Raw genomic sequence first — 25,016 nt, 5'->3', positions numbered from 1 at the left:
AATTCTTAATAATTGTTCATTTTTGTTAGAAGAATAACTCAAAGTACAACAACATCTAGACCTGTTTTTAAAGGAGCTTTCTTTCCTGATACATCTTTGAACATAATCACTCCTTTCGAGTTCAGTACATTCACAAAATAGCTCAATTAAGAACAGCATCACCAATGAATTGACTACTGGAAAGAGACAAAATTTACCAAACATACAGAAATATAAGTTTTACCATAGCAATTATGCATATATCAAAAGATGACACCTGTAATTAACTTTAAAAAGATACAAAAAAGAGAAAAACCTGAATTACAGAAAAGAAAGTCATATTTATTTAATGAAAAACTAGAAGTTAATAAAAATTAGCAAATACACAAAAAATATACACAAACAGCAGCAATACTATGTAGTGACTTACAAAGGGGGGGCAGAGGGAGGGGGGGGCAGCGGCCAGAGACCAGACCGCTCAACATGGCTTGTCAGTCAAAGGGGGGAGGAAAAAAACACAAACAAAAACACGAAACAGTATCCTCTTCAACGGTACAATCAATCTACAAACAAGTTTTTAGAATTATTTTACAACATTTCCTGTAGAATCAATTCTTAATACAAAAGATGCCCATTTTGGGTGTATATATATTTTCAGTGGTTTACTGTTGACTTATTTTAAATATATTAGTGTTACTACATGCAACTGCTTCCTGTAATTTAACAGCCTTTCCTTTTATTTACCTTCATATACGTCTACCCTCCATCTACCGAATAATTTGTCTGACAGTCAAAGATGGTCACCCTAGTAACTGCTAAATTAAATGCAATGGTTTTAAACACTGGCCTGAAGAGGTCTGATTGCCATTTCAACACATGGATATAGTTACATTGATGCCTAAATTGCCATTTTCTGCAAAGAGCTGTGCAATGCTGGTGTCAAAGACTAGACAGTCACTATTCATAATGGCTGTTGCAATTCCCTCATGAATAGATCGAGGAGTCGCTTCCCAAGTCAATCGCCGCCTGTGACCATTTAACTCAAGTCGATAAGCAAAGTTTTCTGCTTGCTTGCGTGTTCCTATCAGCTGTACAATTGCAAAGAACTGCTGGTGACCATCATACTTCTCCTGCTTCTCCAACACTAACATGAAATGAAAGCCAAAACAAGACTGCATCATAACCCAGTCCACAGCCCCAGGAAGGTTAATGTCTGTAGCAAGGAACACGATATCTTCTCCCTGAAGTGTGGTGATTGACTTGTGTTGGTGCATCAGGTGGGGCATCACAGCATCCAGAGAACCTTGCCATTTGCAAGAAGCACCGGGACACGGACAGGAGTAAGGCCTGAACTCACACAGCTCCTCGTGGTCTGCTTTTTCTGTGTGCGGCAGAGTTATCTCACATCCGGAAGAGGCGTATTTACATGGGAATAGTACAGAATTGGCAACTTTCTCCATAGCCAGGTTACGAATGGAGCCCAGCGGGCCTCGGCAAGTTGGACAGCACGTAAGTTTGGGGCGACAGTTGCTACAAACGAGATGGCCACTCTGGCATTGAAGAATCGGTGGCAGCACATAGTCAAAGCACACAGGACACTCAAAGAGACTGGCCAAGTCATTGTTGGAAGCGGTAGTGCCGGTCAGTGCAGGCACCCTCTGCGACGGCGTACACTTGGAAGTACCTGTAGGTAGTGCTGTAGCAGTCTGACGGCTCATTTCTGTAACAGAAGAGAGAGAAAAGAATCAGTATCTCAACACATTCCAGTTTCCTCTGCATGCAGTATTTCTTCATTTAGAAAGAAATTTCAAAATAAAACATACAAATGAAAGCAAAACAACCACGTAACGCAAACTGTGGACAGGTTACGTGTCGGCTGTCAGTTGTGCTGCACGCAATACAGACACTGGCATGACACGCAAATTTAACAAGCGAAGAAGTTCTGCTAATTATTCTGAAGTGGAATTTACCTACTGGAAGCTGCAAGGGAGATGAGTAAAGACATGCTAGAAATGTAACTGAAATCCTCAAAGAAGTTTGGTGGTGGTGGTTTCTTTTTTATTTATTTATTTTTTTTTTTAAATACTGCATTTACAAAATACTCCACCCAGATCACTTGCGTGTAACAACTAGGAGCACTACAGAACAATTCTAAGGCTGAAGTTGTGTATTTAGTGAGATAAGAAACTAGCCATTTTTCATAAAAAAATGATTACTTCTCGGTAATCATGTTTACTGTATAATATTTTTTTTTAAATGAGAAACAGTAGCAAGAAAAAAACATAGCTAAGCAGCTACACTGCCTTTTTCCCAGGCCAGGACAGTGACTCATTTTCATTGCTCTGTTACTAAGGCCCACAGCTTGTAAAGCACATCCATTGCTTCAGCTTCCTGAATTAATCCATTTCTGAAGAGATGAGAAAAGAAAAACAAAGCAATTATTTTATTCAATTTCCCAAATAAGAGAAGAAATTCAGAAGATTAAATGTGAGAATTAATTTTAACATGTAAGTGCTCAAACATTTCTGGTAACTTGAAAAGGCGCTGCTGCTGAAGTTTACCCCGAAGCCCTGCTCTTTCAGACGTGCCCAGACCAAAGCTAAAGCTGTCTGACCGAACGGCTGGCTCCAGCATTCAACAGATGCGGTAAAAGGACCATACTTCCTAACACGTTATGGATGGATGCTACACTTTTTCCCACACCCCCTAGCTCCCCTCCTTTTTGTGCAAAAGGTGTTACAAGTGCCACCAGAAAAAATAAACACTCCATTTTGAAAAAACAAACCTTGGCTTCCTAGGTTAAGGGAAGTAAAATGCTATCCAAAATTGGCTTCCATTACACAGTAAAATTCTCAACCACCTTAAGTGCTTCACTGCAAGTACAACAGCTCTGTATCTGTCACGTCTGTGTAAAGGCCTCAAAATAAACCTCATCTTTAATCTCCTTGCTATTTGACATGGGAATGTTAAGCAATAGGCAAGCCTCCCATATTTAGCATCATTTCACCCACAAACTTACTCATACTTGGACTGGATACCTCAAAGCAGCATAGTGTGCGTGCTTTTGCAAGATGTGCACTGTTCAGGGCACAAAGCGAGGGAGCTAAGAGATTCCAACATGCAAAACACCTCATCCCTTAGCATTCAAAAAGTAATCACAGAGAGCCCGTTTCAAATCCTTCTACAGAAGCACCTCTCCCCAGTCCAGAGCTAGAAACACCTGTGTGTCTAAGATTTGGTATTCAGCCACTTGATTTTACGAGTCTCACATGCCCAGTAACAGCATCACCTCACCCCATAAAGTCTCTCTCTTCACCTCAGGCTTGCTGGACTAGAAATGTCCAGTTTCCATCTTCAGGAAAAAAAAACAAACATACGGTGGTTTGCAATGCTGGGCCTTTACTGATACTGTAGAGATGACAAGAATGTTTGTATCTTTTGGCCTCATTTTCCTACTGCAAGGCATTCCAGCTGAGATGAAAAGTTTAAGGTACCTGTGACAAATCAGTGTTCTGGGCAAGTGACGCCACCCCAGCCTGCTGCGAGGAGGTTCAAACTGTAAGGCCTCTGGACAACAGAGCACTGCTGCTATATATTTTTCTCCCCAGCACCCACAGGTGGGAGGCTCATGATGGCACACTGCACTCCTATACACAGAGAACAACTGTACACAGGCGAACAAATTCTGATCACCCTGTCTGCCTGGAAAGAGCTTTGAAATCACATGCATATTGTATGTAAAATTCTAAAGTGTGTCCCTTCAAATACTGTAAACACACACATTTCAGACAAGTTTGCGTGTGCTTCATCTTACCTGAACCTATACGTCCCGATCCAGGGATCCCCAGTAACCCACAGATAACACTGGTGAAAACCACTGCGTTAGACCAGTTCCCTAGGCAGTCTGACGAGCTGGCTGAGCTCTGGTTTCTTTAATTACACCTCCCAGAGCCCATACAACAGCTAAATTAAGCAACCTACAAACTCTGCAAGAGACCTTACACACAGATGTACTTCCCACTTAAGCCTTCTAAGCTACGGAAGCGCTACAGAGAAGAGCCGCCCAGCCCTGTTTTATCACCGCTCCTGCAGGTGACCAGCCTCCACACGCACCTTCCACAACCGAGGACCATCCGCATAAGCAGGGAAGAAAAAGGAGCAGGAATCTGCAAACCAGACCATTCAGATTAGCATGCAAGAAATGGGATAAAGCTATAAACTGTAATTCACCAAGCCTAAACCTGCCCAAAGCCTACATTTTCATCACTCTTGCTAGCATAAAGATGAATAATACATCATGACAGAAAAGTCATTTTTTTTATAGCTATCTTAAGAACTACAAGTTAATCGCAAGCAGAAGTGTTAACAGTGTTAACACATTTACCCAGCAAACTATCAAAAACCATACAGCTACAATACAGAACTGGAAATAAAGTTTAAAGGTATTTTTAAGTTACAAAAACTTCACTACTGGTAAAAACCTGTACGTGCCGTATTTGTCATCACGTTATCTGTGTTCCCACACACCGGGGTAAGTCTCTAAGCAACACTGACAAACTAAGGTACACCAGGTGTCATCTTCGAAAGGATCAGTTCCTACAACACAAATTATTCAAAAGATCGTACAATTTTGAAAAAGTTGAACCAACATAAAGAGTGAAAAGGGGAAGGCATATTTTCAGATTTCCTCGTTCTAGATGGAGAACAGCTCTGCCCTAGACGACCCCAGAGCGCACCGACCTGTTGCCGACACTATGCTCAGCCCCGCCCTGGGGCAGGGGCAAACGCGCACCCTGCGACGCGGTCTCACGGCTCCCACAAACGCAGCTCACGGCTCCGCGAGGGAGGCCATTCAGAAGGCGCTACCTCTGCCCTTGGCGGCCTCGCTCCGCGGCCAGCAGGCCCGCAGGACCCGGCTCCAGGGGCGCCGGCCGCCGGAGGCAGCTCTCCCCGTCATGTGGGGCGAGGCAGCTCATCGCCTTCCCGCGCAGCAGAGCGGGGCTCGGGCGGCGGCCGCTCCCGGGGGCGGGCAGCCCGCAGGGCGCGGGCCGGGCGCTGCCCCCGGCGAACGCCCCCGGCGGGCCCCCGCGCGTTCCTGTTACCGCTGCGGGCCCGACCCCCCCCCCCCCATTTACGGCCGCGCACGCTCCGCATCCACTGGCTGCCTCCACGCCGCGGCCCGGCGCCCCAAAATGGTTCCCCCAGCCTTCCCCGCCGCGCCGGCGCTGCCCCGCGCCCAGGGGCCGGCCAGCGGCTGAGGCGGCGCGGCCCGGCCCGGCCCTCCGCGGCCGAGCCATTGGCTGCCCCGACCCGGGCCCCGCCCCGCCGCTGCCCGGGGGCCGCGGGGCCGCGCAGGGAGGGCGCGGCGGCCGTCGGCACTCGAGGGGAGGGCAGGCCCCGGCCCGGCCGGCAGGGCGCGCTCGCACACGCAGCGGCCTCTGCGGGTCCGCGTGCGCCAGGCGGGGCCGCGCCGGCACGCGCTCCCCGCGCGCCGCACCTCGCCCCTTCTCAGGCCGGTACAGCGGGGCGGGCCCGCGCCGCGCGGCCCTGTTCAGAGCTGCAGAGCCCGGCCGGAACGCTTCCCGACCCCCACTCCAACGACACCGCTCAAGGCAGCGCTCCCCTCTGTGGATCCACCGGGCACCCACTCGACAGCCATCTTCTCCACTTGTATACAGGTTATTCAATTATGAAAAAGCGTAACAGTCTCAAGAAGACCAACAGATGTGGAACAATGTGGCATATTTGACTATCCACACAGACTATTAAAAACATCAGAACAGTTTCAGGACAAAGGAGCTGGAAACCAAGTCAACAGGCTTGCTCGATGCACACGCTGGGCTCGGAAAAGCTCCGGCATCGTGGAACACAGATGCAATGATGGCGACATCACAGCATATGCTTGTCTCAGCACTACAACACGTGCAAATCATGCCCAACTAACAAACACTACTCACTCAATACATGGTATGCTTCAGCTTCACCCCCAAAAGTGCAACATACAACAGTCCCACCAGCTACGAGTCAAGAAAGTTTCCAAGCAAAACAGAAAAGCTGAAGAAAACCAGCCCGGAAATGGCTTTGGAGAAACCACGAGTGTCAGAAACGGGCCCTGGGCTTCCTCTGCCGCAGCAAAGCACCTGCCCCAAAAAGAAACGACGAGTCCTTCGGGAGGTCAGCGAACGCTGTGTGCTCTTTGCGCTGTGACAGAACGTACGATGCCTGACGAGAAAAAGCCTCTGAAACCCCAGAGGGGCAAAAAAAACCTAAAGCAAGAATGGGAAGACGCAATCAATCCACTGTTTAAAAAGCTCAGCTGAGGTGCAGACGGTAAGGAAAGCAGTTTCAAGAGACGTTCCAAAGGACAACGCACCTCAGATGCCAGACAGTTAACAGCAGCATGCAGGAATAGCCTGATACCCCTTCAGCTTCTCGTCTTTCCAAGGCGTTAGCTTACAGACACCATCCTAGACATCACATCTCCTGCATTTCACTGAAATACGGGGCGGGGTGCCTTCGACAAATTCAAGCTAACACCATCCACTTCTCCAGGATCTTCACTCAAACCCAACTCTAATCTATTTGACATAACATCTTGATTTGCTTTTGAGAGGGTAACTGAGTATTAGTTTTGGAAAAAAACCCACCAAACTTATATGTAAGTCATCTTAATGGCTGGAAGGGGAAAAAAACCCTAATTATATAATGCTGAAAAGTGATGCAAGGACAGAAAAAAATGCCTTATCACAAATGTCTGTATGTGATGCAATAAAATCTTTTTTTCAATCATGTTTCAGAACTAATTGAATTCAGAAACTTCCACTCACAATGCATTCTTAATGCATTACAGCCATCAAAGTAGTAATACAAAGTCTCAACTTTTTCAACTGTACAATCATACTTGAAAATGAGACTTTTCTAAATGCAATGCCCTGTTACAGAGCACTGGAAATGAGAACATTCCATGACAGTGTTTGAAGTTGTGAAAACACTGACAGGTTCCTTTTTTCAAGATGCAATCTCAGTCAAAGAATGTCAAAACCCAAAAGCTAAATGAACTGTTGAAAATAGTCATTAAACAGGTGTAAATGAGAACTTAAAAGAAGATACAGAAATATTATCCAGTATCATCAGATATTTGTACAATACTGATAACTTTGGTAAAATATTACAAACAATAAATATTTTGTAAAATACTATAAATAATAAATCGAAAATATTAAAGAGTCACCAACATTTCTTTGGCAGCAGAAGGAAGGTTTCATGAATGCAACAGCAAAAAGCCGTGTGGGTATATTTTGAAACAAGAATGGGGTGTGTGTGTACACATATACAAGTACACACAAAGTACATAATGCTGTGCCCAAGAAACTGCAAGTGTTACTGATACAGAAGTCCCAAGTGAGAATTATCTTGAGAATGAAGGTGATTAAAAAGCACACTTTGTTCCGATTAAAAAGGAGCACCACTGTATTTTCAGTAATGAACTTTCTCGCAATTTTTAAAATAGCATTAGGTTAATTTTGTATCAAAAATTCTTCGGATACCATATTTTTGTACCATAGCTGCTCAATGATGAAAAGTCTTCAACAGCTGAGGACAACATCTATAGACCTATGGAAAAGCCAGCTTTTCAACTACGCGTACTGAAAATAATTTTCCAAGGAATCCACCTTTGCTCTGTCTCCTCTTGCACTCATAATTGTCGATGTACAGCAGAACAGAAAGGAAACAGGTTTTAGCTGCCTCTAGTGAAAATATTACATATTGTCCTCACCACCACCAAAATGACACTTCAACAATTAAGCACGTATAACATTAAGTGCATTATGCACAAGTGTCTCAGAGAACACCTTGTGCATATTTTTTTAAATTAATATTTTTATTTTCTATTTAAATTTTAAAAGACATTTTAAGGTCCAAGGCTTTTCCATTTTGAAGTCTATCAATTTATCTCTTTCAGCTTGTGGGAGATGTTAGATCACAAAGGCCTGGCATGGTCAGTATCAAACGCATGCCTGCTTCTGCAAATCTGACAACACTGGACACAGAAATGTACATCCCCGCTTACAGACAGCCTCTGTACCTACTGGCCTACTTCAAAAACATTTAGAAGACAATTCATGACATACAATTATTAATCAACTACATAACGCAACTTAGTCTCTATAGACTCTGGTTTTGATTCACGAATTACGAATTTTTTCAACCCTTCCAGACACTGTTTTCTTTAGTGCCCTTAACTATATGCTGTTTGTTATTTCAGACACCTCAGGGCTCCTCTTCTCCTGCACAATAACCAAAAGCCAGTGCTTGTAACAGAACATTTTAAGACAAAAAAATTTTACAAATTTAAGGCAAGTCTCATGATGATTTCCTTTCCCCAAATGTCATCTGCCCAGTTCATCTCCTTTTCACACAAAATTACAACAGTTTCCACTACCTTGTAGTGACACAGCCTGCCTGAAACTGCAGGTAGTTCTTTTTTTCCTGCACCTCATGACAATCCCTACCAACGCCTCTCTCCAGTCACCAAGAGAGAAAATCCCAATGGATTTATATAATCATGGAATCACCCATCCTCTTCGTGGCTACCCCTGCAGTGAACCACCAGACCGTAACGCTCAATGTTTCTGATGCTATCATATATTTTCTCTTGTATGCAACATGATCACCAATTGAGTCATTGCTAGTGGGCAATCCAGATCATCTCAAATTCAATGCACACTACCTGGCGATGAAGATACAAACAGCACTATGTAAACACAAACAGTATTATTACACCCGTCAAGCGATAGTGACCTGTTTCTAATCCAGTACAAAAACTTGAGCCTTGGTTAGCTCTGTTTGACTTCTGCTTCATCGCTATCATAAACTATTGCTCCTGCCTATCTATGCCAGAATATTAAACATCAACCCAGGAGGTGTTTGTTCCTAGCTATCAAAAGATTTTATTTCCAACAGCTTTATAACGTAAGATTAAGAAGGAACAATGTCCTATAGAGAACACACAACCACCACATAAAAATCACATTAGCAAGCTACTACTACCATGACTACAGCATTCATTTTTAAATGCAACACAGAATATCAGTTTTAAAAAGTGCATGATCTGTACTCTAGCCAACCAGAATTTTCCACATCCTAGAGAATCAAGATCCAAGTTAGCATGGAATGTCAGAGACTATTCTGCTGCAACACTCCAGTTTTGCAAGCAAAGACAAGCTGAGGAACAAAGTTCAGAGAAAAACTAACTGATAAAATCCAAAATTTCATTCCAGAATGAAAACTAGAAATGGCTAATCAACAGCAAAAAACTGAGTTTGGACCACTTGCTCTGTACCGTATAATCAGAGAACATCACAGCTTTTACATGTCTTACATGCAGCATTAAATAAGAAAACAGGTTTCTCTGTAAATTCAGACCATCACAAATTATAAAACAAAATAGAATATTTATCTCCCCCATCTTTTGAGCTTAGAAGGAGAGGAAGCAGGACAGAAAGCAAAAGCTAGGGGAACTACAAAGAAAATTCCTGAAAATTCAAGCTATACTAAAAACAATTTATCAAATGCCACCGCTAGAAAAAGAAAATGCAGCAATACATTAAAAAATTGGTATAAGCAACCATAACAAAAAATTATTGATATTTGGTAGTCTATTGTAATGAAATTTAAGCTGCAAACTAGCTAGTGAAACAACCTTTTCCATTACATATAGTTAAACAAACAGAGAGAAAAAGAACAATTCTGTAAACACAAATCAAAACCAAACACTTGCATTAAAAAGATCATGGATCACTTCCAAATTGGACTTTACTGTATTTTTCCTTTTCAAAAACAAGCAAATAACTTATCTCGCTGATACTGCTGAATCCTACCCACCACAGAGGCGCGAAGATGACGATACAGCAATACTGCTCAAAGCTGTATCCTGCACACTCCTGCAGTGTACCTGAAGTGGTGCTCCATAACAAAAGCCTTTTCTTTCCTCCATTCACCAGCCCTGTACCCTCAGCGCCCATATCGGTAGTCAGTCAGTGGCCAGAGCCCTCCTTGCCACAGCACCCCTGAAGCTCTAGCACACCCACATACAGAACCTACAGCATGATAAACTATGGTATGAACTCAAAACAGCAGCTGTCCCACACTGGTACTCTCAGATACCAAACAGAACGTGTTTTTCTGCAGCCTGCCATGGTTTGAGTACAGTAAAGCCAACCGAGATAAAGCAGAAGTACAGGTCTCAAAATAAAGATGGCAGAAACCACAGAATCTAAAAAAGAAAAGCTTCATATGGAAATATAGACAACTCTATGCAAACAATAAGTAACAGGGAAAACAGCATTGTTTTATTTTTAGTAATATCTAATTTCCTTTCACTGTGCATGGAACACACGGAACTGACCTGCACCAGGATCATCTTCCAGCAATAATTCAGCCCAATAATTTCTATAAACACAGGTAGACAGTCACCTCTTAAAAAGTTCCAGACATAACCATGCTGCAATAAAAAGTAAGGCAGGCATACAGGAGGATCAGCTACAAAGTGAATTAGTAAGAGCACAAGCAAAAAAAAGCAAGTTATTTTTCATGCTGTAACATATACTACCATTCAGAAGCATCTAAAGCAGAAAGCACTTAATCCTGTTCCACCAGATACCATAGATGGGCTCTGTATACAATTACACTGTCTTTGTAAACAACAACAACAAAAAAAGTAAAAAAACCCCTCTGTAAATGTCAACAGCAAATCCTACCGAGTGTGACAATCTGGGGGCTGTGTTTCTTTCCTCAGTCTGATTTTGCAAAAACTATATTCTTCACTGCATACTGTAACTGCCATGCAATATTGCATCACCATTCCTGTGTCTGTGGCAGACACAGGGAAGAGGGTGTGGCATGGAAGTGCCTACCTTAATTCCACCAGGCTAAACTAAAAGAAGTACCTGTACCTTCATGCGTCTTCACACACTAAGTCTCTCTGCAATTATTTCAATTCAAATTCAACACCTATTTTATGCTCAATATTTTCCCTGCATATCTAAATAGTACTAGGGAGCAAACCATCAAAATAACCAGACCTGATCAAGGAGGACCTGGCCTATAAAAGAGAGTGATCACGACACAGAAAGTCGGTCAGTAGGAGGGTCAGGACAGGATTAGGTACGTTGACTATTTTTATAAAGATCTCTCCATCTTGTGCATTGCTTAGGTTCATACATATTTCCATCTTAAATAGTAACTTATTTTTGTGATCCTTGATTTGTTCTGTCCTGCTGCATGCAGTCCTGATGACAGTGGAGTGCTGTGAAGAATGGCAATCTGACCTGTGGAGGGCGAGCACATAGGGGAGGGCCTGGAGAACTGAGATAGGTCAAACATGAGATTCACACGTAAGTACATCCAGCACCACAGAGCAGTGACACTGGAAGCCTGAATTTTAACTCATCCGAAATTACAAATTTCTCAGAACTTCTAGCATTAACCTACATAGAATCTCTAGTCATTTTGAGGGAGAGTTTTTACAAGTGTTTTGGTTTTGTTTTTTAATCCAGATATTTAATCTTCAAAAGCAAGAACATTTAAAAGAATGTCAGATAATGCCTTTATCACACACACACAGAACAAAACACACATTTTAAATGTAAAGGATCAAGTCCATATTTTTATTGACATTTCTACATTTTGGAAGTAAGATTTTCCTACTATGAATACCTAATTCAAAAGGAAAGCTATGGAAATCTAAGATGGGACACAGGCTTTTGTATTTTGTTGATATACTGTGGGTAAAAAATAAAGAGCACTGAAATTATTTACACTGGAACAAATATAAGACCTTAGTAAAAGAAGTGCAAAAACACAGTGGCATTTTCACATTTCTGATGGTTCCAAACTTTTGAGTACTTCATTTTTTTAAACTCCCACCTGTCGTGAATGAGTGGTTAGGTCACTTACAGAATCACTGTCGAAAGTATTTGTAAGAAATTATTTTACTAAGATGTTATAAAACGTAATTTAACAAAGTTTGTTGGCAGTGTTCACTCTATTACTTATCAAATGAATGGAATACAAAATTGAAGTAGGGTTAAGATAAAATTACTTATACAGAGATTGGAAGCAAAGATATAAGCGGTAAGGGAAATCCGTTGAGTCACAAGGTTCAGAACAGACCCCCTTGCTTTCTAAACTCCTTCTCAGAGAGCAGCCCAGGTGTGGCTGGATCCAGACTTGGCCTCACACCACAACACTTTATGTCTAAAGGGTATGTCTAGCCGCAATTCAAGGTGCGTTCACCATTAGAGAGAGAGAGAGAAAATCACAGAAATTTAGCAGTAATTAATAGTTGGTTAACGTAGCATTTACAGAGTGATTAAGAACAATTCACTACTACAATCACAGCACTAGGATATTACAATTTGAGTCGATTCGCACATGTACACACACACAGAGACAATCTGCGTAGATAAAGGTACCTGTTAAAATTCCCCTCGAGTTCAGTGAAATACTCTCTTCAAGTGGTTTTCCTCAACGAGCAAATGTCAAGCCTCAAGGAGTGAGAGATCCCTGTAGTTCATCCAAGGTAACCTCGAACTTCAGAGTTCGAAGTGCTCTGAGAGGCATCCCACTCGGAGGGAGGTGCTGGGCGCAGCCCGCTGCAGACCCAGAGAGCTCCCAGGGCCTCCCTTGGTACTGCTGTTTTTAGGGTAGTGAGATGACTGACTTTGGTCATCAGTAAATTTCCATCCTGCCCACAATTTGAGTTGGTAATTACTGGAATTTTGAGAATTCCAGTAACACTGGTACCAACCTACCTAAGTTACAATCCAGGTAGGATACATTGTAAGGCTGTCAAGGGATGATTGACTATTCCCACTTTCATTCCCCACTTTGGCCAGGCAACCAGAGCTCCTGGTATGGTCAGTGCTACTCCCCACCTTAGCCATGCAAGAGTTCCTGGTAAAATCAAGGGATGCTTACCCACCAAACTCACTGCACAAAGGCTTGACGGGAATTCCTGAGATTGTAAAGCAGTCTGGGAGGGGGAGGAGCTGTACCACCACACGATCTTCTTGTGTTTCTAGCATCCGTTCATTGAAGTACATGTGCCTCCACCAAAACCAATATGGTTTACTTTAGTGACTTAAGTTTTCCCCACGCCCCCATTCTGAAATTAACTGTTTCTGTAGTATTGTTGCACAAGGATTCAACTGCCACCAGTAAAAATCCTTTTTAAAATCATTATTACAATGTTACTCAAATTCTCAAACTTGGCTACTGACAAGTCTACCATGGTCACACTCCTGCATAGAGCAACATCTCTACTGCTGTTTGTGAAAACACCACTTTTAGAATGGAACTTTATCTCACAAATAAGAGCACTCGTCCAGCAAACATTAGCAAACCGAGGCACAGCTAACAGAAGCGGGTTGAACTGCTGACTCCACAGACCACCACGTTACACGAAAAGACTGAGCATTTCTTGAAACCTTAAAAAACCCCCACACGAAACTAGTGGTACTAGAGCAGTAGTCTGTGGCATGGAAGACTTGGGTTTAGTTCCTGCTCTGTCACAAGTTTCTGAGTCACCACAGGCAAATACTTCCCTGGTTTTTGCAGGTTTTAAAATACCATTAGTAGCTCTAAGTCATTAATGCAAAAGAGAATGAATTAACTTGATAAGGATACTAAATTAACTCTGTAGACCCTATTCAAATTTACTTTGGGTTAGTAATAACTAAATATCATTATAAACTAAAGGACATTATATTAAATTATTTGACATCTCAGCTTTTACAGTCAGCAATAGTCAAACTTAAATCACTGTTTACTTTCCAACTCCTGCTCACATATGGATAACTGCCCTCTATTCATTCCAATATTTTGTACATCAAAGAGACAAATTAGGGAGACATTTGCAACACACTTCTAGCTAATTCTATTGTATCCAATCTGAAGGCCTCCTTCTGAGGCATCAACTCCACACTGACATTTTATGGATAGCAAATAAAGTAACCTTTCTTTAGAGGTATCCTTGTATCACCAAAAAAAATCCCTCAGCTTTCTTTGGGAAGATACAACTACCCAGCTTTTGAAGCAAGCGATTCAAATCCAGCAGAAAAAGAGCTCTCGGGCAAGAGAATCATATGCTCTTTTATTGCCATTAAATTCTGATCAGTACATCTCAAATGCTAAGTAAAACAAATGCGCTATTTCACTTATTTGTATTGCTTGGGAAATGCTTCATGGCATACAAAATTAAAATTCAACTATAATCATTCTGAAGTCCGACCTGAGTCTACATCAGAAAATAAAACGCAAGATATTATAAATGGTTTGGAAATGACAGGAGCAGATGTATCTTTCTGCTACTTCATGCTCTCTTCATCAACACTTTCTAAATTCAACACCTATCACTACATCCTTCTCTGCATAATATTATCCTCTCTCCTGTTATATAGTTACATCAAAACTCAAGTCTACGTTGCAGTGCTGAATCTCAAACATCAAACCCTAACAATGACTCACTATCTAGAATGTAACTGTAAACTTCAGTACTTTTTAGCCTTTTTCTTTTACAGGACTGTTACAAAAATACATTAGGTTGGAAGATCAAGCATTCAAAAATTAGGAAATAAAAAATTTGAAGTTTCACAAGCAAACCTAAGCCTACTTCCTCATACGTCTATTAAGGAACAGGCTTCATGAAATAATCTTCTTCCTCACACTCAACTCCTTTAGTAGATGAGCACCTGTAGCTCCATGGAAGAAATATGACTGTACAAGAACAACAACTTTTCCTTAAATGGAACACCTGATTTTAAAATAAAGCTGTTTAGGGCAGCAGCTGGTTTTAGTATGTATAAAAGTGCTCTTAAAAGTACTGCTTTACAGGTGCTGTTTTAGAATAATGTCCGTCTCAACTTCTATTATAGAATCCATACTTTTTATTTGCAAAAATTCCTTTCTAATGTTTATACTTGAGCTAGAACAAAGCCAGACTAAAATTTTATAGTACACCATCAACATCTGCCAGCCAAATTATTCCCTAGTCACACCTGTGCAACCAGTCTTCAAATTACAACCTTAACGTACTTGCATAATCACAGATATCGGCCATGCAGAGATGAACCCTACACAAATCAACTCTCAACTGTGTTGACACCTTCATGCACAAAACAGGGGAAAAATTTTCTGTGAATGAAAGTAATTTTGTGACTGTAATGATTTTATATACATATTACACATATATACATGCATGCATATTTCAAAATAAACAGTCATTCAGAAATCAGAAGATCAGCTGAGCAGAGCATTTTCACAGCTTTTACAAGACGACTGCACATGCACATAAGGAGGAAAGGAACAAGATTTAAGGCTCATATATAGGCAAAAGTGAACAAGTTTACATAAATTTAAAAACTAGCTTTAGTTAAACATGAGAAGTTTCTCTTGTACACTTTAAAGTGAGATTATATATGTGTCATCACACAAATGTATATTGAAGCATGTTTCAAACATGATTTCCAAAACAACATTAGGTAACTTAAAGAAGATTAAAATATCTGATCATAAGACTGTAGCAAATTCTGAGTCCTATGTGTGGTCAAAAAAATGACAGGTGGTAGTGAGGTTTCCACAAAAAAAAACCCAAAACCAATACTATCCACAGAGTGCATTTTCATAGATCTGAGGACAGGACCCAGGTCTTGGTTCTAAGCTGATACATGTAGTCCTAGTCATCTTTCAAAGACAAAGTGACAACGTCACATGTTCTAAAGATTCCGAAATATTTTAATAGCACTTATAAGAGCTGCTCACTTACAGTATTTCTCAAGAGCTTCCAGATACATTACAAACAATTGAGGAAAATAGTTCATCTACAGCACAAAGAACAATCCACCAGATACAGGCTCCACAACTCCAGGCACACACACACAGCATGTCAGAGTGCAATTCCACCATTTCTACAACAAACAAAAGCAAGCTGCCACCAAAATAAACGGTTGTGCTGCCTGCCTTTTACCCATTAGTTTTCTTTCTCTTTAAGGTAACATATTCAGCAAGATCAGTCTTGCACAACTACATGAGTGCATACACTGGCACACCAGGAAGACAGCAAAAACAAGTTGGCAATCGAGGGCGAGACTATTCTTTCTTAGCTGTAAGCCTGCACTTAGGCTGCTCCCGCGCGCGCCCACAATGACAGAGGATGACATCTCTTGCAGCAGCACTGGCTCTTACGTTACCACGCAGCAAGTTACTCTGGGAAGTGAACCAAATCATAGTTACCCATTCCTCACAGGCGATTAGTTTTCAACTAAACTTGGGACTAAAACTGGCCCATTTCACATTCACATTGGTGACAGCAACACTGCAAGTTATCTCTCGCAGCCCGAACAGAAACTGTCTTTAGCTACTGCAGAACTGTACCCTGGATGTGCTACAGCTTATGCAGTGCTACTTCATCTATTATTCCATCTTTCCTAACACTGATGTGTTAACAGCAACTAACCACATATTTTAGAAATAACACTGAGTTTTAAAAGGAAAAACTAACTTTTAAAACCCACTTCAAACTAGCACCTATATCACATTTCAGCATAAAGCAGTATGCGCTAAGATTCACAAAACAGAACTTAGAAACCTCGTGTTTCAGTTGTCATCCCCTTGCAATATACAGAAGACAAAGAACCTTCCCTCATGAAAGATCTGTAATACAGAGTAAACAGAAACAACCAAGATAAACCTTTTAATACACCTACATTTCTAAGCTAGAGACCAGCTATAGCGATTTTTACATAACGGAATTTATTTTCCCTCCTCTAATTTAACACTAAATTGTTTCAAAATACTCCTACTTCAGTTAAAACCTTTTCAACTTTTTGACAATCTGCACATTTGCAAAATTTAACATACAATTTTCCTTCATTCAGTTTTCCTTTGACATATTTCATCTGAACATATATTTGAAAATAACTCTTAGAAGCGTGGCACTCTAAATGCTCCTCCTTGACAGCATTCAAAAAACAAACACTGAAAAGCCACTGTGGTCTTTCATCACAGACTAAATGACTTTTTGCTCTGTTTAGCACTACATGCAAGCATTGTAGGAAAGAACTTAAAAATATTAACTTAAAGATTTCGTGCCACACAAACCAAAGTTCAAAGAACTGCTGTTTCAGTTTAAAGGAGCTGATGACTAATTCTTTAAAGCAGCAGAAGTTATCACTACACTCTCCTTGTTTTTCTTCATGTCTCAGCAAAGTCATCAATCGTTACAAAAAAAAAAAGATACAAACCTGTTTCTAGATAAGGCAAACAAAAAAGGAAATGGTCAACAACTGTCTGTAAATGAATTCGCTGCTCCTTTTACATCAATTTCCCTGTAGGAATACATCCACAGTAATTTTTTAAAATGCATTTCCAGATGCAAAAGGACAAATACAGTCTTCATCATTCAAATCATATTTTACTTCCCCACTGAAAACACAGCCAACCTCAGCTTCTGTATTCAGCTTCTACAAAGAGAAACAAGTCAAAATCAGAAGTGCACCATTTGGTTAACTGTAATTATCTTGCACTTTATCTGATTAAAGTACCATGGAATCAGTAACCAAATCTCTCATTATTCCTGTGACATCACAAAGAATCACTGTTTTATAGATTAACAGGCATATATTTAAAATAGTTGTCCTAAGCATTACAGAAAAGCAGGACGTATTCTGTATTAGAACCAGAAAACATACACATGTATGAAATGTGGCATAAAACTTAGAGAGTATTAATGGAGCATTAATGCTAGGTTTCGTCTTCTTTCTTTACCTAGTACAGTTAACAGCTAAACACATTATAGCATGGTATAAAACAACCCCAAGTTAACTACCTGGGAAGCTTATTGTTATATGCAGTTAAGCGCTAATAGGCAAAACTCAGGTAAACCTGGAGTAACATCTCACAGTAACACCACAGCATTTACGTGTATCTCTCCATTTCTAGTCCATGATGTGATACCGTACACAGAAGACATACACCAAAATTGCCTTTTGATCATGATCACAGAATCACAGAATCACAGAATAGTAGGGGTTGGAAGGGACCTCTGTTGGTCATCTAGTCCAACCCCCCTGCCGAAGCAGGGTCACCTACAGTAGGCTGTACATTGAAGACATAAGCAGTATGTACAGTTTGAAAAAGAGTAAATTGCTTACAACAAAATTTCTTATTAATGAAACAAAACATTTTAATAACTATGTTTCTCTACCTGTCGTGTATTTCTGTTAAGAGTCAAAAGGGCTATCTCTTACTATTCTTTTTTAATCACAGCTAGTTTTCACTTTTCTTAATGCTGATTTCCCTTCAAAAACCAAAGCAATAAAGAAGAAAAAAATCCAGCAAACACGATCTCCTGCATCTACGACGTTCATGACGTTTAAGACGGCAAACGTCAGAGAAGAGATCCTAAGCTTTAGGCCCTAAGTGATGGTTGAGATTGCCAGCATCCTTACTTCACTGCTGCTGTTCTCTGCAGCAGGTAGCACTAACAGCACCAACCAGGGATTCAGGTGACTACAGTCAGCAGCTGGAAACAGAATTTTCATTTTGGCCTTCCTGCAGACTGGGCACATGCACCACAACTGCAGAACTGAGTTCCTTCTATGTCTCCAGAATTTCAGATACCATTGATTCACCTTGACTATTCTGGTTCAGCTTAGCTCCTGAAAATGAGACAACCATTAAAGCAAAACATGCACTGATAATCTATTTGGCAAAATTGTGTCCAACTTTTAAAGCTGACAGTTACAAGACTACAGACATTATTACAAGCAGAAAATAAAGCAAAGCAATCCTAACTTAAAATTAAGATCATCATGTTTCTCATAGGAGTTGCATGTATAGCCTTCCAGAATGTTTCATGTGAAGACCAGGGTTCATAAAACTGTCCTACTTGATTTCTTTGAGTTTTCAGACCAAAGAGAGTTGCTTCTTATGTGAACGTGCTCATGCTTCCCCCCCCCTTCCACACTAGAGACAAGTGTTTTTGACATCTGAGCAGTACCTCTTTCTCAATTCAGACTACACAGACAACAGCAATTATACTCAAATCTAAGTATGAAAAGTACTTGTGTTTTTTTACTTACTTTCCTCAGTTCACACCTACATAGCTGGAACCACTGAATTTCTGAGCTAATTCCTCCAGTACAGTCTAATTAGACAATAGCGTTAAAACCTTACCAACAGAAATAACACATTAATGGACAAGATACTTTGTCATGACATGCACTTACGGGACCAAAACGCTTATCATTTAATCAGTTTCAGAACTATTGGGTCACAGCAGATTCCTAACACTATACCACTGACAGATGTCTCTTATCTTTGTGCTTTCCTGTATAATTTTTCACTGCTGTGAAAAGTGCTAAAGCTATTTAACAACATCAGTTTCCACTGAATTTAACACAATTATCGTTTCTAGCACTCAATGTTTACATCAATGTTACAGCATACAACAAACGATAAAAGTAGCACTAATCAATTTATTCTTTAGGTATACTCCCCACAGTTATTTTCTGCAACAAATGACTAGTCCAGAGATCCAAGCTTTATCCTAAAAGCCTCTGTATTAGTCTACCTATATTCCAACACCTCAAATCTTCCTGAAGACCAGCTTGAATAACTCAGAGCTGAGAAGAGTCCCTTCCATTCTTCCCCACCCCCCCTCTGGAATGCACCGTGCTAGCCTCAAGAGTTTGGAGGGGAGAGAAACAGACAACTGAAACTACGTCCTGTGCGTGGAATATCCCATGTCCTTCATGACCTAGTACAATTAGCCATGAGCTTCCTAACATCCACTCATTTGCCACATTAAACAAATTAAAACACTTTATTTATTTAGCATATAAATAAACTGCTTATTACAGATGAAAGGTAATATTCACCCAGACTAGCTGAAATTGAGACTGAAAATATTGGAGAAATATTCTGTTTACAGTTACAAACAAAACGTGAGATTACAATGGAAGTGCCCCTAGTTCACCCCCGCAAAAGAAACTCGGTCCTTCTCCTGAAGAAATACTTGGGATGCTTTGCCTTTCACTACAAACGCCATTGTCTCCTGTCCTTTTAAAACTGTGGAGAAGGGGAAAGAACGCAGGCCTCCAGCCTTTTAATTTCGCAGGGGAAGCCGTGGTACGAGCAATGATCTCCCCCACTCTTTGCCCTCACCGGATCAGCGCAGAGGCAGGCAGCAGCCTTTCCACGAAATGTCACGCAGGGGCACCCAGCGGCTCATTTACCGCGGCAGCCTGGGCCCGCCGGGCCGCACGCAGGGAGGCAGGGCCGCCGCCGGGGCCCGGAGCAGCAAGGCCGCCCCCGCCTCCCCCCGCCGCCGCGGCCCAGCTGACCTTCGCCGCGCCGCGCCCCGCTCCGCGGCCGCCAGCACAAAGCGCACGGCGCGGCGAGGCGAGGCCGAGCCCACAAAGGGGCAGCCCCGCGGCCCAGGCCCGCGCGCGGCGGGCCCTCCACGGCAGCCGGGCTGCCGCCGCCTCCTCAGCCTGGCGCACAATAGCGCGGCGCAGGGGCTCGGGGCCGCTCCCCGCCTCCCCTCGGGACCCGCAGGCCCGCCCGGGGACGAGCAGGGCCCGCCGCGCCTCGTTCCCTCAGACCAGGCTGCCTCAGCTTCCCCCCCCCCCCCCCCCCGCCAGCAGGAAACCGGACGCCCGGGCTGCGCTTAGGCCGCGGCGGGGCCTTCTCCCGTCCCCCCCTCTGAAGCCGCCGCGCCGGCCTCGCCACCGCGACGGGGCCTTCCGCGGGCGGCAGCCCCGCGCAGGGGCTGGGCGGGGAGAGGGCCCCTCCGCGGCCGCTCGGCCTCCCCCCGCGGCTCGCTCACCTGTGGGCGCTGGGCTGGGCGCGACCCCGCTGAGGCGGCCTGGCTCCCCCGATCGCGCGGGCTGCGGGGCGACTGGCTGCGCCGCTCTCGCCGAGACGCTGGTGCCCGGCCCGACCGCGCGCTCCCTCCCTCTCGCTGCCGGCCGAGGAGACACCGCCACGGGGGCGCGCGCCAGCTGCGGCGGAGCTCTCCTGCCTGCCAGGCGCGCTCCCGAGGCGGGCGGGCAGGCGGGCGGCAGCGCGCACGCGCACCCGGCAGCGGCGCGCGGGCCGGGCTGCCCTGCTCCCGGGGCGGCGCGGCCGGCGGCGCTGGGAGACAAAGGGCGCTCGGCTCGGCGGCCTTCGGGCCCTCCGCGCAGAGGCCGCTCCGCGCTTTCCCCCGTTCCCCGCGCCCGGGGACAGGCCGCCTCCTACCTGAGCCGGGCCCCGCCGGCGTCTCCCGGCTCCCCCGCGGCCCCGAGAGCGAGCGAGGCCGGGGCGGCGCCGCGCCCGGGGGCAGGGAAGAGGCCGCGGGCCCGGCCCTCGCCCTCCTGTGCCCGGTGGGTGGTGGCGGCGGCCCGGTCCGGGTCAGCGGGAGCGCTCCAGCGCCGAAAGCGAGCTTTTCGGCACGCCGGCATTGGCGGGGTCACGGCCCCGAAGACCCAGCTGGGGGCTGTGACGAGGGCGATTAGTTCTGTTCTGAGAAGCGAAGGAGCCCTGGGAAGCGGCCTTTCGTACGGAGGCCAGTGACGGCCAGCACAGGAGCATGCTGGCGAGTTTAAGGGACTGGTAACAGCAAACCCCTCCTCCAGTCTCTTCCAAGACTTTGCATATTTCAGGTTAGGCCCTCGTCCAGCAATGCCCTAAATACGTACGTAACTTCAGCACATAAACTGGATGAAATTAATGCAATTACTAGCATGCTTACATATGCTTCGCGGGATTAGGACCTTGTTTATCTACTGAAGCTATTCAGAGGTTTGCCAGAGGAGAGCCACTGTTTATTTTCAGTAAAATGTTTTAAAATGTGTATTTGCTATCTTATTTCAATTTTTGAATGACTGAAGCATTTTCTTGGCCAGTTTAATTGGTTATCCAGATGGTTCTCAATATCCTCCTCGTTCCTTTTGATGACCAGAAAGCACTTCTTTTTGTATAATGTTTTTATGTTGAATCTGCCAAGTCTGCTCTCATTCAGAGATTTTTGGGATTAGTTTTAAAGCAGCTTCTCAAAAATACATCACTGTAGCGATGCAGTACAACAGGTGCCAAACCCACTATTTAAGAAACATCCCAATTATAGATAATGTCAATTATTTATTGTCAAAGGATGACAACTATAGCAGTATAACTTCTTTGCACATTATTTTTCCCAAAAACTGAGCCTTTTCCTTTAAGTATTCATGAGGAGCGATACACATGGCAATGACTGCCAACCCATGGCTGGGCTGGCTTATTGAATACTTAAAGAAACACACTATCATTACGTATTGTTTTTGTCCTGGATAGGAAGGACACAATCCTGAAGAAACACATTACCAATATTAGAGGGTTTTTTCCACCTTTGGTTTTATTACAGAGTAGGGCCAATCATTTGATGTATTTTTAAACATATGGAAGTCTACTCAGTAGTGGAAACTTCAGAAAAGGTAATCTGCTATAGGCAACGGGGGAAAAAGCTTCTCCAACAGTAGCAATTAGTATTTTTAGATATGAGAACCAGAATGCTTATCAGTTCCAGTAATCTGTGTGGTTTCTTAGAAAGTATCTCTGTGGTTAAGGCTTTCATCCTGCAACCATAACACTAACTTTTTGCTAAAAAAAGGCAAGTTGACAGCGTCTCAGTCCTCTATCAGATCAATGCATTGCTAGTTGGTCAGTACTACTAAGCACTTGCCTTTCACTGAATAGAAACTAGTTCCTTGAGCAGCAAAAGTAATGAAGCCTCGTTTCTAATAGATTTTTCTCCTCCCTCTCCTCACCACAGGAGCGTCCCACTTCACTCGCATTCTCCTGCTAACCTCAGCTCTGAAATGCTTCCAGCTTGCCCCATGCCTTAACGCTCCGTAGCACCCCAGCATGCCTGTAACTCACAGCTGCCCCAGAGGCAGCACCCAACGCTGCCTGCATACACCCACTGCTCCATCGCCCAGCTCACATCTTTGAGCTCTCCGCTGGCAGACCAAGGAGTTCGCACATCCCTCCTTCCCTCAATAGGACCACTGAAATATTTCAGTTTTTCTCCAGTATCCATCATTACACTGTGCAAGAAAGTTACAGGCATTTTGACATCTTTGAGACTCCTTCCTCCCTCAAACTGGGGCGAAATTAGCCCACAGGTTCAAAAGTTGTAGAGAGGGCTGACTGGAATAGACCCTATGGCAAGACTGCACAAGCTTCATTACTGTAGGAAATGAGGGTAAGAAGGTCTCAAAGACACATTAAGGGGTCATCTAATCTATCCTCCTGCTCCAAGGTAGAATCAGCTAGACCTTCATTATTCTTGACAGATGTTTGTCTAAACTCATAAAAATCCTCCTGCAGCAGAAATATTTAAACCATCCTCCAAAACCTAGTGTTTGTCTGTCCTTACCATTACGTTGTTTTTCCCCATGATATATAAGCCTAAATCTCCCATTATAGTTTTAGCTCATTCTTGAAACACTTCCGTGAACACAGAAACATTTTTTCCCTCTCTGTTCTTGAAGACTTTAATCTTCAGTAAATTGCACCAGTTCCTTTCCATCTGTAGGTCACCACTGGAAGGCCTCTGATCATTCTTGTCTTTTCTCTCTGTACACTCTGCAACTGCTGCTTTTATTCTTTTTTGACTACAGTTCTGGGAAGTGGACGCAGCACTCCAGCTGAGGCCCTTTTAAATGCTGACTAATAAAGGCTGACTCTATGGGGATGCCATTAAATTAGCAGTATCAGTCAATATAATAATTGCAAACCGAAGTTAGTTGTTTTACCATCAAGTTTTACTAGTCATTAATTTATTGACATTACTTTTGTATGCATTGTTTAGCAGGAAAAGTATCTATTGTTAGTATGGAAGTGTATAATACCACTTTGGTTGATGAAGTTACATATGTATGCAAGCTTATAGTTTAATGGGATTACTGTGTTTCCTTATCAGACAATAATGTCTGAAAGTCTTCAGTTTTGTATTAAGATGTAATATTTTTTTCTCCTCTATGCTTTAGACAGTGTTCTTGTTCTTAAAAATGCTGTTATTTCATGTTCATTTAGTAAAAAGGATAAACTACTTCACACTATTTATGTGAGTTGCTGTAATATTTTACAAAGTGAAAAGTCCTTAGTGATATTTTACATTTCTGTAAAACACATTCTTTGCTTCAAGAACGAAGAGAGTATGCAGCACATGACAGTATTCTCTTCAGATGTAGAAATATGGTTATGAATGGATAAACTGGATACTCAAATTTTGTGGCTGGTTCTGGTTTCTTGGACAGAACCACTGCTTCTGATCATTCAGAGTACCACTTGATCCTGGTAGGTAAGTGCCTACATCTTAAGCAAGGCACCCAAACAAATTCATTTCTAAGTTTGTAACAACACTGAAGCTAGCAAAAATATACATGCTTCAGTAAATTTTCTACCTATATAATTTTAAAGTCTCTAAAAGCAATGAAGAATTAATTTTTACCCAGTTTTGATTATCCTAACTACTTTTTTGTATTGAAATGAACTCGTTAAGCCCTTGAGAAAAAATGAGTACGTAGTGTCCCACAAAACACACTTTTAAGACTTGTGTAAACAAAGTACCTGAAGGTGACATACTATACTAATTACAAATTAGCGATTGTACAAATTACAAAAGGACATCTAAGATAATCATTCCTCAAAGTACTAAATACAGTATGACTTCACAAGAAAAAGGCCGTTCTTCATAGGCCAAATGATACATTCTATCTATAAAAATACAAATAAAAATACAAATAAAAATAACCTTTTTTTTCCTAGCCAGTTAATATCTTGCCCATACATATGAGCACTTGTTGTCCACAATTTCCCAATATCACAGAAAGGAAGATGACAAACTTTCAGAGTTTGTCCCAAACATCCAGGAGGATGCTTAAAGACAACAATACTGATTAAGACAGAAGACCAGTTGCTGATCTCTACAGATCTCTTCATCCTTTTCT

At 42.7% G+C, this 25,016-nt stretch overlaps 1 protein-coding gene across 7 annotated transcripts; it reads right to left on the bottom strand.

Annotated features, from left to right (window-relative positions):
• Positions 1–300: 300 nt before the first annotated feature.
• SIAH1 (siah E3 ubiquitin protein ligase 1) lies at positions 301–21,364 on the bottom strand. 7 transcript variants are annotated; one of them, XM_075433701.1, is made up of 2 exons: positions 21,283–21,364; positions 301–1,699 (listed from the first exon to the last, which is right to left on the bottom strand). In XM_075433701.1, exon 2 carries the CDS (start codon positions 1,695–1,697, stop codon positions 849–851), a length of 849 nt encoding a protein of 282 aa, XP_075289816.1. In that variant the 5' UTR covers positions 1,698–1,699; positions 21,283–21,364; the 3' UTR covers positions 301–848. The 7 variants fall into 7 exon arrangements, with proteins under 7 accessions (XP_075289816.1, XP_075289814.1, XP_075289817.1 ...); XM_075433699.1 differs by lacking the exon at positions 21,283–21,364 and adding an exon at positions 20,870–21,056; XM_075433702.1 differs by lacking the exon at positions 21,283–21,364 and adding an exon at positions 5,937–6,046.
• Positions 21,365–25,016: the final 3,652 nt, after the last annotated feature.

The sequence above is a fragment of the Opisthocomus hoazin genome, chromosome 12 (genome assembly GCF_030867145.1).
Source record: "Opisthocomus hoazin isolate bOpiHoa1 chromosome 12, bOpiHoa1.hap1, whole genome shotgun sequence".
Taxonomy (NCBI): domain Eukaryota; kingdom Metazoa; phylum Chordata; class Aves; order Opisthocomiformes; family Opisthocomidae; genus Opisthocomus; species Opisthocomus hoazin.
This window is presented reverse-complemented; position numbering and strand designations above follow the sequence as displayed.

Coding starts and splice junctions, on each gene's coding strand:
- SIAH1 (XM_075433698.1), bottom strand. CDS start 4,936: ATGACGGGGAGAGCTGCCTCCGGCGGCCGGCGCCCCTGGAGCCGGGTC. Junction 1,700..4,845: donor CGAGGCCGCCAAGGGCAGAG/GTAGCGCCTTCT, acceptor CTTCTGTTACAG/AAATGAGCCGTCAGACTGCT.